Raw genomic sequence first — 16,274 nt, 5'->3', positions numbered from 1 at the left:
AAGACCAGCACGCTATTACTTGAGCCACAACACCACTTTCAGCTTTTCTATATATGTGATACCAAGGAATCAAACTGAACCCAGGGTTTCCTGCATGCTAGGCAAGCACTCTAGCACTAGGCCACTCTCCCTGCCCTCTTACAGACATTTGTGCCCAGGCTGGCTTTGAACCATGATCCTCAGATCTCAGCCTCCTGAGCAGCTAGGATTATAGGCATGAGCCACTAGCACCAGGCCCTTTTGCAAGTCTTTGCTAAGCATGCTCATGTCCACCCTATGCACAGTACATCCCTATTTATTAGATTGAAAGTCTGAGGAATAGACTCTAAATAATTTTTCCAGTCACACCAGCAGTAGTGGTGGAGCCACAATGCAAACAGGCAGGCAGTCTGGCTCTCATAGCCTTTCTTAATCACCATATTCTAGTGAATCTCATACAACCATATCAAAACACATAGAGGGTGGAGGGAAGAAAATCCATACATGTGTAGAAATACAAAGTAAATGATCATTAAATACAACCTCCAAGAGTACTCAACTAAACTCAAGGAAATAATAAACTCACAGAACCCCTTGTTATACACTCACCTGCAAACAGTCAAAAAATGTAGCAAAATGTTCCTTGTAGATGTAGACTACAGTAGATTTAGCCATGTTTTTTAGTGTTTCTCCAACTAAAACCCATGGTAGTTGAGTTTCTGTTTCAGTAACTGGTCCTAACTTTTGCAAAATTAACTTCAGTGCCTGTGGGAAAGCAAGAACAATTAAGATGAACATATAAATAAATGGTTATTTTTTAAATATTCAGCTGTGATTTATTCCTCTAACTATACTAGTACCCTAAAAATCTTCTCTGGAATAATCAAAGATATAGTAGCTTTGACTGTTAACTACATATCCCAAATGAAATTTCCAAATTAGGACTATGAGTTTTTTGTGTTTGGAGACAGGGCCTCACTGTGTTACCCAGACTGGCCTTGACTGGCCAGCTTCCTACTGGTTGCTACAAACAGGTATGTACCACACTGGCATACAGGAACTCTAACAACCTTGCCTTATCTAGCCAACTCATTAGTGAATTCTTGTGAAAAACCTCCTAGGATGCAGGATAAATAAAACATAATAGTAACACCCAAAGCCAACATAAGGTAGTCTTGTTCTTAATCTCCTAAATGTTCCCATTAGCACTTTCTGTTGACTATAGGTTGTCCTGTCACCACATCATTTAATTCTTTTGAGTTTAATCCTTCCACAGAGGTGCCGAGCAGCCCTTCCCATTTTTTTTTTTACCTGTCCTGTACAGGAATGAAACATATTTCTAACTCCTTTGCACATTTCAAAGAGTAATTGTCCAACTCCTTCTACCTTTTCTGGGTGTTCATTAAGGTCAAGAAGCATTAAGTTGAAAAGTGCATTTTTATCAGAGACCTAAAATGTAAAATAGAAATGAAAAGTAGTATTTACAACATTAGTAGCTAAAAATAAGAAATCTAACTTCTTATTCCGTATATTCATGTTTTAAACACATTCAGGAAAAGTCTGGAAGAAGCAGTCGTTTGGAAGGATCTCAAATTGCTAAAACTATGGACTCTTCCTTGTCACATCACACAGAGAAATGAGCTCCCTGGTATAACAGATATGGCTAAATATGAAAATATTCTAATTCTTATTAAGAAAATTTCAGACACACACAGGATCATATGGTACTATGCCACCAGCTCCTTCCAACAAAAATTCTTGTTCATCTCACTGTTCATATATTTATTTTATATAGGAATGTTTTGATAAGAACATACTGGAAACTGCCAAAAATCTAAATAACAGTAAGAATGACTGAAAAGAGTGGGGAGGGTGAAAGGACAGGTGACAGAGGAGTCTGATTAAAGTACTTATGCAGTCATGAGTACAGAATAAAGAAAATCATTTAAAAATAATTTAAAATGGGCCGGGAGTTTGGCCTAGTGGTAGAGTGCTTGCCTGGCATGCATGAAGACCTGGGTTCGATTCCTCGGTACCACATACATAGCAAAAAGCCAGAAGTGGTGCTGTGGCTCAAGTGGTAGAGCTCTAGCCTTGAGAAAGTCCAAGGACAGTGCTCAGGCCCTGAGCTCAAGCCCAGGACTGGCAAAAAAATAAATAAATAAAATAAAAATAACTTAAAAATAGGAATTAGGGATAAGAGTGAGGAGGCAAACTGGACCAAAGAACATTATAGACATTACAAAATCATAAACAAAGAAACTCCTTTGTTCAATTAATATACACAAACATAAAAATAAGGAAAAAGTGACTCAAATGATATCCAATTCATGAGTGAACAAAGCTTAAGCCTTAAGATAAGCTAATGTAGAAACAATATTATAAAAATGTGTTCAAAACAACCACATTAAAAAAGAGATTCATGCTCTATTCATATACTGGTGCATAGCGATAAACATACAAAATATCAAACTAACCTTTCTCATCAAAAACGTAAAGCTTTCAGCAGCAAAATTTCTTATATGTTGTTTTTTATGAGCCAAGAGTGTACTGTACAGGCTAGAAATAAGAAAGGTGAAATAGTTAAATGATATAATTGTTAATAAAGATATACCACATAGTATGCATAACACTGAGCCAGGCATACAGTAGGTACAACACAAATTTAATACCTTGTATTTGTTCCTTACGTAAGCATCTCCTGTGTATTACCTCACTTAATCAGTACAACTTTATAGGATGAGTACTATTACTACTTCTAGTATCCTGAGTTAAAAATCCTATTACCATCAAAATAACACACCTATTCCACAGCTAATGCAGGAAGGTAAGCAACCTACTGAAGGTCTACAGCCATGGAGCTATCATTACTTACATGATCATTGTTGGTTTTCCTAAATATGCAAGAACACAGAACATAACTATTATTTTTGGTCATATCCATAGTTACCAACAGCTCCTTAATCATAGTAGGTAATAAATAAAAACTGAATGACAGATATGTGTATTCAGAGAGATTACTTTGGTATCAGGATGAAATAGAAGAAAGAAGCTGGTGAAATCATGCAGGGTAAGGCTAGTAAAATGTGAAAGAGACTAACAATATAGGAGATAGTAGATATTTCCTGAGCCCCTACAGTGAAGCCAAAGGACTTAAAGAATCTTTTATGATCTGGCCTCCTGACTAATCCTACTCCTCTGTCATAAGCTAATTACTGCCACCTTCACACACTGTTTCTTGATCTTGTTAGGTATGTTCTTGCTAGTGAAGTGTGAGAGATGTGAGAAGAAGGATATTTATCTGTTTTATTTGTGATTGTGCCTCAAGTACTTTATATGCAAACAACTTACAATAAAGGTTCGCTGAGTGAATATGACAGAATCAAGATGATTTTGGAGCCCTTAAGTAAAATTAAATGGTTCAAGGATTCCTCTAGAGTGCTGAAACAGGAAGAATGCCTACTATTACAGCAATTAAACAAAGGCTGGCATATGGCAGGCACTCAATACATATTAATCTAGAACATGAATGAAAGAAAAGGTAAAAAGAATTGGTTTGAACAAAATATGTGTTTCAATACTACTTATGAAAGATGTCATACACTAACAACAAATATATTTGGACTTGAGGAACCTAACTTCAGAGAAAACAAACTATATTCCCCAAAGTCTGGACTTCTAATACATTTTATCAAATATTTCATGGAGCCATAGTAAAGGTTGGAAAAATACTTCTCTGCTCAAAGTTCAAGAGTGACCAGAATATGAAAAAGGTGGGGGAAAGGGCACAAAACCAAGATAATTATTCAGTCCTCTACATGGCCCCGTGTATGTGTGTGTGTGTGTGTGTGTGTGTGTGTGTGTGTGTGTGTGTGTGTGTAGGGCTGATCTTTGCTTTTGATTTTAAATATTCCAGTAGTAGTTACACTAAGAAATCATGTAGCTTTTTCCTCAAGGTAGCACTGCCACTTGAGCCACAGCACTATTTCTGGCTTTTTCTATGTATGTGGGCTTCGGGAATGCTAGGCAAGCACTCTACCTCTAGGCCAAACTCCCAGCTGGACCTGAGACTCTTACCTCCAATTAACCTCTAGAAAACAGGAAGTGGGGCTTGGCTCAAAGGTCAGCACCCAGGCCGAATTCAAGCCCCATGACCCACAAAAAAAAAAAAAAAAAAAAAAAAAAAAAAGATGTGGTACTTATACACAATGGAATTCTATGCTGCCATCAAAAAGAATGACATCACTCTATTTGTAAGGAAATAGAAAAACTTGGAAAAAATCCTATTAAGTGAAGTAAGTCAGACCCAAAGGAACATAGGCTCAATGGTTCCCTCATTTGTAATAATTAGTACACTCCTAGGACTCTCCTAGCAGAGGATTGCAATAGCTCAAAACCTAGGTACATAAAGTCATATAAGATGAGACTAAATGAAAGGATCTCTAGGATATGGAAACAAGAACTTTATCTGTGTGATTGTTTTTCTTAATGTACTATGTTATTTCTCTTCTATTGTCCTCTGGTCAATCTCATATTGTTACTGTATCTGACTTTGTTACCTGGTATATTGTATACTCGTTTATTTGCTTATTTGAAATAGGAGAGGGAATGGGGAAAACAAGATGATTGAGAAGGGGTGGTGGGAGGGAAATGGGGACAATGATTGAGAAGGGGCATCAATGTGTGAAAAGTAATGCACTTACTATCTGGCGAATGTAACTGTAACCCCTCTATACATTACCCCGAAAATTAAAAAAAATAATAATAATCAAGTCATGGGACTTGAACTCTGGGCCTGGGCGCTGTCCCTGAGCTCTTCAGCTCAAGGCTACTGCCCTACCCCTTGAGCTACAGCACTACTTCCAGTTTTCTAGTAGTTAATTGGAGATAAAGAGTTTCATGGTCTTTAGTGCCCAGACTGGCTTTGAACCGTGATCCTCAGATCTCAGCTTCCTGAGTAGCTAGGATTACATGTATGAGCCAACCCCCCACGCCATGATCTTTTCTTTTTTTTTTAAACAAAAAAGTTTCTAGGAATTCATTTGTCCCCCCGTCCTTTTTTTTGGGGGGAGGGGTCATAGAGCTGAGCTCTTCTGTTCAAGACTTACAGCTCTATCACTTTGAGACCCAGCACCACTTCTGGTTTTCTGGTGGTTAATTGGAGGAGATAAGTCTCATGGCTTTCATAAACCCAAGCTGGCCTTGAACTGCAATTTCAGTTCACCACTTTTCTTTTCCTCATGTATAAAAAACTTTATGTGTCTCTTTTGCTTAATAAGTGCATTAGGGGAGAAGGATGGAAGGGGAGACAATGATCAAGTTGTACTGTACTCAGAACCTGACTTTAAGAATTTAAAGTTCGGGGCCGGGAGTTTGGCCTAGTGGTAGAGTGCTTGCCTAACATGCACGAAGACCCGGGTTCAATTCCTCGGTACCACATACATAGAAAAAAGCCAGAAATGGTGCTGAGGCTCAAGTGGTAGAGCTCTAGCCTTGAGAAAGTCCAAGGACAGTGCTCAGGCCCTGAGCTCAAGCCCTGAACTCAAGCCCAGGACTGGCAAAAAAAAAGAATTGAAAGTTCTTCGTACAGCTGTTTAACTTAAAAAAAAGTGTATAATAACTGCACACCCTCTGAACATCCCCTTATAATAACAGTAAAATTATTTCTTAAAGTGTATTAGCAGTTGAGAAAACACAGGTGTTTTAAGACATGTGCTTAGAGAGTTTATCAGGTTTCTAAGGACAGAATTACATTACAAATAAAGCACAATAAAAGCTATATGGTATAATATAACTGGTTTAAAAAAATGCCAAAGAGAGGGCTAGAGGTGTGGATTAACAGTATTATGTCTGCCTAGCAACCCTGATGAAATGAGTTCAAACCACAGAACTAAAAAAAAAAGAGAGAGAGAGAGAGAGATTCAGAATATAAGGCTTTTCTTCTGGCTAAGGTGCCTGGGAAATATTTGAGTTATGAAATTCAAGTCAGGCTTTGATGGTGCATAACATTTCAATAACTGTAGATAAGAGGTTAGCTCAATACAAACTTAAAATGTATTCAATGTACACTGGTACACTGAATCAACTCTCATAAGGAAACAGATAAATAATACACTAGAAAGGTACTCTGGAGTCAGACAGAGGTCAGAGAAAAGAGGAAAGAAAAATTAAGAAACATTGGTGAGAAAAAATAGTCACCTGTATATATTGTTCATGTCCTTTACCATCAGTCTCCACAGGTACTTGTAAAGATAGGACAATGAGGTGAAGGCCCATTCTAACAGCTCTGTGTCCTGAGTCTCCAGGATGGAGGTGATAGTCAGGAAAAAATCCTGAAAGTGTGGATAGAAATCCATCTGCAGATCTCGTGCCAACTGTACAACCAAACTAAATTTTTAAAAGGAAGTAATAGGTAGATTAAAAGTAAGAAGAAAACTATAAATGTATCTAATGATAGTAAATGGCTTATGATCACTGAATTAAACCAAAATCAAGTTTCATTTTATGCCAATCCTGGGGCATGATCTCAGCCTGGGCACCACTGTTCCAAGCATCTTTTGTTCATATGTAGCATTCTACCACTTGACTCACAGCTCTACTTCCGGTATTCTTTTTTTTGTTAGTTGTGGGGCTTAAACTCTGGGCCTGACCACTGTCCCTGAGCTTTCCAACTTAAGGCTAGTAGTAGCACTCTACTACTTGTGCCACAGTGCCACTTCAAATTTTCTGGTAGTTAACTGGAGATAAGAGTCTCATGGACATTAGTGCTCAGGCTGGCTTAGAACTCTGAACCTCAGATCTCAACCTCCTGATTAGCTAGGATTACAGGTGTGAGTCACCTGTCTTAATAGTTTAGTAGAGATCAGAGTCTCGTGAACTTTTCTATCTGGACAGAATCTTCACATCTCAGCCTTTTGAGTAGTCAGGATTACAGATGTGAACCACAGAAATATGGCTCTAAATCAAGCTTTAAGACATACAAAGTTACCTGAGCATGGTGACTCAAGCCCAGGCTAACCCAGGCTATATATATAAAATGGGGTTGCCGGGCAAGTTGGCTATAACCCTAGCTGCTCAGGAGGCTGAGATCTGAGGATCAAGGTTCAAAGCCAGCCCAGACACTACAAAACCATGAGACTCTCATCTCCAAATCAATCTCTAGAAAAACGGAAGTGGCGCTGTGTCTCAAGGTGGTAGCTTTGAGCTGAAGTACTCCAGGATAGCACCCAGGCACAAGGGTAGGGCAGTAACCTTGAGCTAAAGAGCTCAGGGACAGCGCCCAGGCCCAGAGTTCAAGCTCCATGACCCCTCCTCCCCAAAAAAAGATATACAAATGATTCCAATCTTAAGAGGTAAGACAGAGGAGCATTCCTTCAGAATCATATAATCAAAACAATTTTTCTTTTCTCTTTTCTTTCTTTTCTTTTTTTTGCTAGTCCTGGGGCTTGACCTTAGGGCCTGGGCACTATCCTTGGGCTTTCTCAAGGATAGTGCCCTACCACTTGAGCCACAGCACCACTTCTGGCCTTTTCTGTGTACGTGGCACCAAAAAAATCAAACCCAGGGCTTCATGAATGTTAGACAAGCACTCTAGGCTACTAGGCCATAAAGTTTTTGTTCAAGATCTACTTACTCCAAAAGAGGCTGGTAGGCAAAACTGTTCCTAATTTGCAGGTGCACCTTCAAACTCTGAACTATCTCATTTTGATGATAAACCAACTGATTGAATGACTGACATTTGTCAATAACTTCTTTGTAAAATTTTCCTAGATGAAAAAGAAAAAAAGTACATTTTGCTTTTCTCTTACATCATTAATTATTTAGAATATATAAAGTACTAATTATGGGAGAATAAAATACAAACAAATTAAAAAATACCGAAGTGTTCTGTTAGGTTCAATTCTCTCCACTTCAGCAGACCCTCAAAGAAGTAGGTTTCAACCTCCTGCCGAGATTAAAGCAGATCAGTAATCAAACTCTAAGACAACTATGATCAAATTCAATAGCAGTAATGATATACTAACACCTTAAGACAATGCTTAAGATATTAAACACTTCTTTTAGTTTTCTTGAATGTATTACCTATATACGTAGAGGTACAATCACATATATTAGAGAAACAATGTTTCATTGATTTTGGTTGCAGCAAATAACTTTTTAGAGCTTACATAATAGTGACACTAAGGAAAATGCAGTTGTTTTTATCCATGATTTTTGCAAGTTTTGGCATAAATTCCAACTGTGATCACATTCTGTCATCCCCTTATATAATACCTCTTTCTCCCTCCCTCCACCCACCCTCCCTGCCTCCCCTCCTCCCTCCCTTCCCCTCTTTCCAGTCCTGGGGCTTGAACTCAGGGCTTGAGCAATGTTCCTTGGCTTTCTTAAAGCTAGAGCTCTACCACTTGAGCACAGCGCCACTTTTTGCTTTTTCTGTGTATGCGGTAAGGAATCGAACCCAAGTCGTCTTGCATGCTAGGCAATCACTCTACCACTAGGCCAAACTCCCAGCCCCTCCCTCCTTTTATACTGAATAAAGATCACAGAATTGGAAAGGTTACAATTAGAAAATCATAGTATAGGCCCTCCTCCACAATTCTGGATCAGTCATAGAGCTTGAACTCTGAGCCTAGGCATTGTCCCTGAGCTCTTCAGCTTAAGACTAGCACTCTACCGCTTGAGCCACATGACACTTCTGATTTTCTGGTGGTTAACTGGAGATAAGAGTCCCATGGACTTTTATGTTGGGCTGTGTTTGAACTGTGATTCTCAGATCTCAGACTCCTGAAGGGCTAGGATTACAGGCATGAGCCACCCAGAGCCCAGCCTTCCCTCTTTACAAAAAAACATTAAAAGCTGAGTTAGAATGTGGTTAGGACAGCAGCAGTGCTTGCAGTATGAATGAGCCGGAGAGGCTCCAGTCATTAAAGCTAGCTCAGTATCAAGTCAACATTAATACAGCATCATCCAGAACGTTCTTCAAGGCTAAAAACGCTCCATACTTACACTAGTCCAAAACATTACCAACCATTGCACATAGCCATGAGCACTTTTCATTATTACCACTTCTTTCTTTTGGCAAAGCTTAAACTCCAAGCCTTGAGCCCTGTGATAGGCTACCTCTGGAGCCACTCCCCCAGCCCTTATCAAGCATTTCAAAGCCATATGTGGCTTCTAGAAAAGTATAGTTTGAAAATCAATTTACTACTAGTAACAGAGCAAAAGTTAATAAATATTTTCTCACCTCATCATAGCTTGCAGTTCTATCAATACGGTGAATAATATCGATATTCACATTCCCAAGTCGTTCAGCAAATGTAAGAAACTGGGAGAGAAAGCACATTGAAGAGAAATCATCACTGAACTCTTATTACATACCGAGTATCTAAGAGTTGCACAATAATCACGGGTGGGAAATTTTACTGTGGAAGTATTAAGTGTAGAGCTTCGATAAACCTTATATAAGCACTAACTCTACTAATAACAGCATGCTTGGCTTGAAGTTTCAGATATGGATAAATTAATTTTTATTTATTTTGTTTTATATTTTTTTAAATGAATTTTAAAACGAAGAGCAAGTACCAATGAGGAAAAACACAGAGCGTAAAACAGGCTGACAGGCACAAGGCCTTAAAAAAATGTGCTGTTTGCGAAGACAGCGAATATCCTTCTTACACGCTTAAAGTTCTTGGAGTTGTCATTTCGAGTTGAGTTCCACGCCTAAACCCGTGAATTTAAATGAACACTGACGACCAGACTCGCGGTATCCCTAAGATTTCCTATCCCCGACAAAGCACAGCTAAGTCGTTGCATTGAAGTTCTGGGAAGAAACTGTCAGGAAGTTTGAAGAAACTAGCTGAAGTCAACTCTCCTCTCCTGTCATTTCCCCCTAACCCTCCCTGTGGGAACTCCCAGTTGTTTCTTAATTTACTCATTTTCCCCGCCACTGGGGCTTGAACTCAGAGCCTCACGTATGCTAGGAAGGTGCTCCATCGCTGGGCCACACCTCCCGGCTCAGGGCAGGGGAGATTCGGACCCAGGCCATCTCTCTCCTGGGGTAACGAGTTTTTCCTTATGGACTCCATGCGATTTCCCCAAGTGACCCACGATGACAAACCAGGGGCGAAATCTGTTCTCCAAACTCCCCCCAGCTTCCCCCCGCGCGGCCCCGCGGCGCCCTCGGCAGCCCCGCTGTCAGCGGACGCTCGCCGCGGAGGCAGCGGGGACCTCCAGCCCCGGGCGCAGGCCGGGGTACTCACACGGTAGGTGTTCTCCGTCTTGTGGGAAACAGGCTTGGGCTTCATGGCTGCCAGAGGGGCAGCGGCCCGCGAGCCGCTCGGGTAGGTTGGAAGGGATGCAGCCGGAGGTGGGGAGGAGAAAGTGGTTCCCCACGACGCAGTCTCGGAGTCTCGGTGGTCCACTCTCTCACGTGCGGAGGGAATTCCTGGGCGCCACCATGTTTGGAACGGGGCGGGGTCCACGGTGTCACGAGGACAGGAAAGGGGACGGAGCATGCGCGTGGATCCCGGAAGCCGTCTGGAGGCGAGGCCGTGCTGGCTGGAGGGGCAGCGCTGGCTGGAGGAGGGTCCGCGCTGGCTGGAGGCGGGGCCGCGCTGGCTGGAGGCGGGGCCTCGCTGGCTGGAGGCGGGGCCACGCTGGCTGGAGGCGGGGCCACGCTGGCTGGAGGCGGGGCCTCGCTGACTGGAGGCGAGGCCGCTCTGGCTGGAGGCGGGGGCCGCGCGGGCTGGAGGCGGGGCCTCGCTGGCTGGAGGCGGGGCCGCGCTGGCTGGAGGTGCCTGTGGACTGCTGTTCTTTTTTGTTTTTCTTGTTCTCCACCCGCCTCCCCCCAGTGTTGTTCTTTTCTTTCCTTAAAAAAAAGATTAGCAAAATAAAGTTTTTATTATAAAAAAAATCATGCTTCGGGCGCGGGTGGCCCGAGTCTGTAATCCTAGCTGCTCTGTAGGCTGAGGTCTGAGGATCGCAGTTCGAAGCCAGCCCAGGCAGGAAGTCCCTGAGAAACTCTCGTCGCCGATTAACCCCCCAAAGCTGGAAGTGGCGCAGTGGCTCAAGTGATAGAGCACTGTAGTCTCTAACAAAAGCTCAAGGACAGTGCCCAGGCCCTGTGTTCAATCAAGCCCCACAACCAACAAAAAGGAAGGAAGACAGGTTTGCCATTGTATCAGCTAACATTATGTACCCTGCACTGTAGCAAGACTTATTTCCATCCCTACTTTCACCGGAAAACTCACTGCGAACGCTAAGTGTGAAAAGTAAAACATTTTTAAGCCCTTTTGACATAACAGGAAAATGAATATGAAGTCGTTAATAATCTTCCGTTAGACTCGAAATTTTCAATCATGACTCTTAATTGACATTTATGTATGGGGCTTGAACTGTGATCGTGGGGCCTGAACTGTGGGGCTAGAACTGTGGGCCTGGGCGCTGTCCTTGAGCTCTTCAGCTCAGGGCTAGAGCTCACCTACTTGAGCCACAGTGCCACTTCCAGTTTTTGGGTGGTTAATTGAAGATAAGAGTCTCAGGGACTTTTGTGCTCAGGCTGGCTTTGAACCATAATCCTCAGAACTCAGCCTCCAAAGTAACTAGGATTACAGGCGTGCGCCACCTACCCGGCTCATCTACTTGTTTTGAAGACAAGGTCTTGCCTTGCAACCCAGGCTGGCTTCAAATTTGAGATCCTTCTGACAGCCTTCCAAGTGCTGGAATCCCAAGCATAAGCCACTATAGATGGATTTGAATTATTTTAAAATATAAAGCTGGCCAGGAGCATGACCTAGTGATAGATTATTTGCCTAGCATTCATAAAGTCCTGGATTCAATTCCTCAATACCATATACACATAAAAAGCCACAAGTGTTAATGTGGCTCAAGTGGTAGAGCTCTAGCCTTGAGAAAGTTCAAGGACAGTGCCCAGGCCCTGACTTCAAGCCCAAGGACTGGAAAATAAATAAAATATAAAACACGGATGTAAGCAATATTTGGCTAGTTTCTAGAAGGCAAATAATAAGCGTCATTATTTTGCTTTAGATAGGTCCATATAGCCTTTTATGGGTCACAGATCATGTAGATTAGTCTAAAGAAACTGATCTCCGGAAAATGCCTGTTAAGCTGATACACATAAATTTTAAGTAGTTATAGAAAGTGGGAAGCTTGAATATAACCAATAATAGACAATCCCACTGTTAAGCAGTGGTCCTAGTGTGTTGTCAAAATTGCCCCTTTTCTATTTAGTTTTTTTTTTTTTTGTCTGTTTTCCTTTGTTCTGCCAATCCTGGGGCTTGAACTCAAGGCCTGGGCGCAGTCACCGGGCCATTTTTTTTTTTTTTTTTTGCCTCTAAGCCTCTTTGTGCTCAAGGCTAGCACTCCATTACTTGAGCCACAGCACCATTCTGGCTTTCTTTTTATTTTTTGTCCATCATAGGGCTTGAACTCTGGGCCTAGGTGATGTCCCTGAGCTCTTCAGCTCAAGACTACCACCCTGTCCCTTGGGCCACAGCACCACTTCCGGTTTTCTAGTGGTTAATTGAAGATAAAAGTCTCATGGTAGTTAGGTCTGCAGTGCCCAGGCTGGCTTTGAATGGAGATCCTCAGATCTCAGCCTCCTAAGTAGCTAGGATTACAGGTGTGAGCCACCCTGCCTGGCTACTTGTACCATTCTCTAAGTAGTTTATTGGAGATAACAGTTTCACTGACTTTTCTGCTTTGGCTGGCTTTGAACCATGATCTTTAGACCTTAGCCTCCCATGTAGTGAAGATCCTGACTCAATTTAGGTTTTGTTTGTTTTGTTTTTGTTTTTGTGTGGGTCATGGGGCATGAACTCAGGGCCGGAGCACTGTCCTTGGGCTTTCATCAAGCTAGTGCTCTACCACTTGAGCCTCAGCACCACTTCTGGCTTTTCTATGTATGTGGTACCGAGGAATTGAACCTGGGCCTTCGTGTGTGCTAGGCAAGCACTCTACCACTAGGCCAAACTGCCGGCCCTGAACATTTATCTTTGCATTACTGCATTGCTACTTAACCCTAGTTGACTGGATAACATCGATAGACATATAGCTTATAAGAGCCACGCTGCTGGAATCAGATGTTCTGGGATGGAGACCTGGCTCTGCCATTTTGATTAGCCGTATAATGTTGGGTAAGTTATCCTTTCTTATTTTTGTTTGTGCTAGTCATGGAGCTTGAACTCAGGGCATAGGCACTGTCCTGGAGCTTCTTTTGCTCAAGGTTAACACTCTATCACTTCAGCCACAGTGCAATGCAGCCTTTTCTGTTTATGTGGTATTGAGGAATCGAACTCATGCATGCTGGGCAAGAACTCTACCACTAAGCCCTATTCCCAGCCCAGTAAATCCTTCTTGTACATAGATGGAGATGATGAAAATAGCTACCTCACTGGTATTTGTGCAGAGTAAATAAGCTGATGGATAACGAGTTTAGAGCAATACCAGGCACCTAACCTGCAGGAATTACTTGGCCTTTTTTTTCCCACCATTCATGGGACTTGAACTCAGGGCCTGGGTACTGCCCTTGGACACTTTTTGCTCAAGGCTAGCACTACCACTACTACTGTGAGACACAGCACTACTACCAGCTTTTTCTGTGTATGTGGTACCAAGGAATTGAACCCAGGGCTTCATGAATGCTAGGCCAGCATGCTACCACTAGGCTGCACTCCTGGCCTTACTTGGCCTTTCTGAAACTCAATTCCTCCTCTATAAAATGGAGGTGATAATATAATCAGTCTTTTTGTTAGACAGGAACTAGATCAGAAAGATAACAGACAAACCACACTTTAAGAGGTCAAATCAGGAGTCTTTATTAGAAAGTCAGTGATGACAAGTAGTCTCGAGTCCCAAAGAACCTGCAGCCCCAAATGCAGTTCATACAAAGCTTATAAAGGCAAAAAAAAAAAAAAAAAAAAAAACCACGTCAAGGCTGATGTCACATGGCATGGTGACTAGCAAAGCATGTTCTGCTGAAGAAAGTTGCTATCGAGAGGGAACGATCAAGGACAACCAAGGACAAGTATTCTCTGAAGTAAAACTTTCCTGGAGCTTAATAACTCATGACACACCTGCAATTCAAAGACTATCACATCTACAGCGCTGAACAACCCATAACATAGTTTCAGATCAAAAAAAGTCTCTGTCACCTCTGGAGTTCTCAAAACTGGGTGAAAATTCCCCATCATCTGTTAAGATGCCAAGATGGCAATGAGGACAGATGGCATTACTTAGATCCAGTACCCATATTTCACTTTCAGATATTGTGTTGGTCTATAGATCATAAGAGGAATATTTGTTTAATGGAAAAATAAATGGTCATCTATCCTGTACTATCTGGCTATATGAAAAGTGTGATTAGAGTGAGACAGAGGCTGGGAATGTGGCTTAGTGGTAGAGTGCTTATTAGCATGCATGAAGCCCTGGGTTTGATCCAACATACTACATAAAAAGAAGAAGCTGAAAGTGGCACTGTGGCTCAAGTGATAGAGTTCTAGCTTTGAGCAAAAGAAGCTCAGGGACAGTGCCAAGGCCTTGAGTTCAAGTCCTAGGACTGCAAATTAAAAAAATAAAAGAATGAGACATCATGTGCCTTTTCAACATTTCATTGCCTGTATTGCTCTTGAACTTAACAGTTGTTTAATGTGTATTGATTTATCCAGTGTGTAATACTTGATTGAACCCTGATAAACCCCTGAACTAGCTATGAGTTATACCTCATCATTTTTTATTGTAATGTATAGAGGGGTCACAGTTACATTAGGCAGACAGTGGGTACATCACTTCTCACACATTGACACCCCCTCTCATGTTTACCTCATCATTTTTTATGGTCTAAAATTCATCTGTTTTAATGTAGAAACTTAATTTTCTAACATCCACTTAACAGTTTATCATGTAATCATTCCCAAATGTTCATTAAACTTGACCTACACTTTCACCACAAAGTATGTTTCATTGCTTGCAAAACATATGCTCTTAAAAATGGAATTACACTAAGACACCAAAGAATATGAGAACGACAAAAACTTTTAAATACTTTGAATAAGACATTTAAGATTTACATTTATACGTATACCTTGTATGGTTTTCTACACCTTTATTTTCTTTTACAATAAGAATATACTAAATGATACATTAGTAGAGTTTAAGAGTAATAGCCAACCACAAAATTTTCTAGCCCAAATGAGTTTAAATAATTTGAATTATCAAATCTATTTATGAAGGTATAAATTATTAGGACACATACTTTAACAGTTTGTTGTTTACAATTTGTGAAAACAAAAATTCATCTTCTTTTCCATTAACTCAGATTGGCTTTTCAAATACAAATTGTCATATATACTTGTACTCAGTATGACTTTTATTCCCAATTTTCACAGTTCTGAAGAATTACAAGCACTTTCTAAAGTATTATATAGTTTTTGTGTGGCATTTTCAAACATTTCTGTTTATCATTTTCAAAGCAAATCTCAGTGCTTATTTAATAGTCATTTTTTTAAAGCAAAACAATCAAGAATTTTTGGAATCTAAGTTCTCAATCTAAGTTGATAGTACAACACCATGTCCATTAACAGAGGAAAACCTCATTTCAAAAGTAATCTTACCATTCTCATAATCAACCTTTTGTGGTGCATTAAGGTCTTCTGCTCAGTGCAAATGTCAACCCATGTTACAATTCAACCTCCAAAGAGGAAAAAATAGAATTTAAATCTTTGATAAGGATGGATTATATTAAAATACTTTACCACATTAAAATCTTTAAAGTATATATCCAAGGTTATGTTTTTATATCTTAAAGTAGCTATACTTAATAGTTTGACTCCCCCTCTCATTTTTTTTTCTTTTTTCTTTTGTTGGTCATGGGGCTTGAACTTGGGGCCTGGGCAATGTCCTTAAACTCTTCAGCTCAGTGCTAGTGCTCTACCACTAGAGTCACAGTGCCACTTCTGGTTTTCTTGTGGTTAACTGGAGATAAAGTCTCTCATGGACTTTTGTGCCCGGGCTGGCTTTGAACAGTGATGCTCAGATCTCAGCATCCTGGGTAGCTGGGATTACAGGCATAAGCCACAGGCACTTAGCCATCTTTTTTATTTTTACTTTTTTTTGCATTTTTTTATTGTAATTAGTAAAAGGGTTACATGATATTTGCCAGATAGAAGGTGCATTAATTCACATACATTGATACCCTTTCACATGTCTTGGTACCCATTTCCCTCCCCCCCCACACCCTCCACCCGTCTTGGTTTTCCCCCCTTCCCTATCAAATTTCA

At 40.9% G+C, this 16,274-nt stretch overlaps 1 protein-coding gene across 2 annotated transcripts in view; it reads right to left on the bottom strand.

Moving 5' to 3' along the window:
* Utp20 (UTP20 small subunit processome component) overlaps positions 1-10,437 on the bottom strand; it is a 91,753-nt gene extending 81,316 nt beyond the window's left edge. For both annotated transcript variants that reach the window (XM_090328495.1, XM_090328496.1), the window contains exons 1-8: positions 10,239-10,437; positions 9,224-9,304; positions 7,858-7,924; positions 7,613-7,745; positions 6,178-6,366; positions 2,457-2,538; positions 1,291-1,428; positions 589-744 (exon numbers count right to left, since the gene is read on the bottom strand). In XM_090328495.1, the coding sequence (XP_090184621.1) occupies positions 589-744; positions 1,291-1,428; positions 2,457-2,538; positions 6,178-6,366; positions 7,613-7,745; positions 7,858-7,924; positions 9,224-9,304; positions 10,239-10,283 (891 nt within the window). In that variant the 5' untranslated portion in view covers positions 10,284-10,437. The remainder of the gene's footprint in view (positions 1-588; positions 745-1,290; positions 1,429-2,456; positions 2,539-6,177; positions 6,367-7,612; positions 7,746-7,857; positions 7,925-9,223; positions 9,305-10,238) is intronic.
* Between the last annotated feature and the right edge of the window lie 5,837 nt (positions 10,438-16,274).

The sequence above is a fragment of the Megascapheus bottae genome, chromosome 2, assembly GCF_031878675.1.
Source record: "Megascapheus bottae isolate mThoBot1 chromosome 2, mThoBot2.hap1, whole genome shotgun sequence".
In the NCBI taxonomy this organism is placed as follows: Eukaryota; Metazoa; Chordata; class Mammalia; order Rodentia; family Geomyidae; genus Megascapheus; species Megascapheus bottae.
The sequence above is the reverse complement of the archived record's forward strand: the minus strand, read 5'-3'. Positions and strand labels throughout refer to the sequence as shown.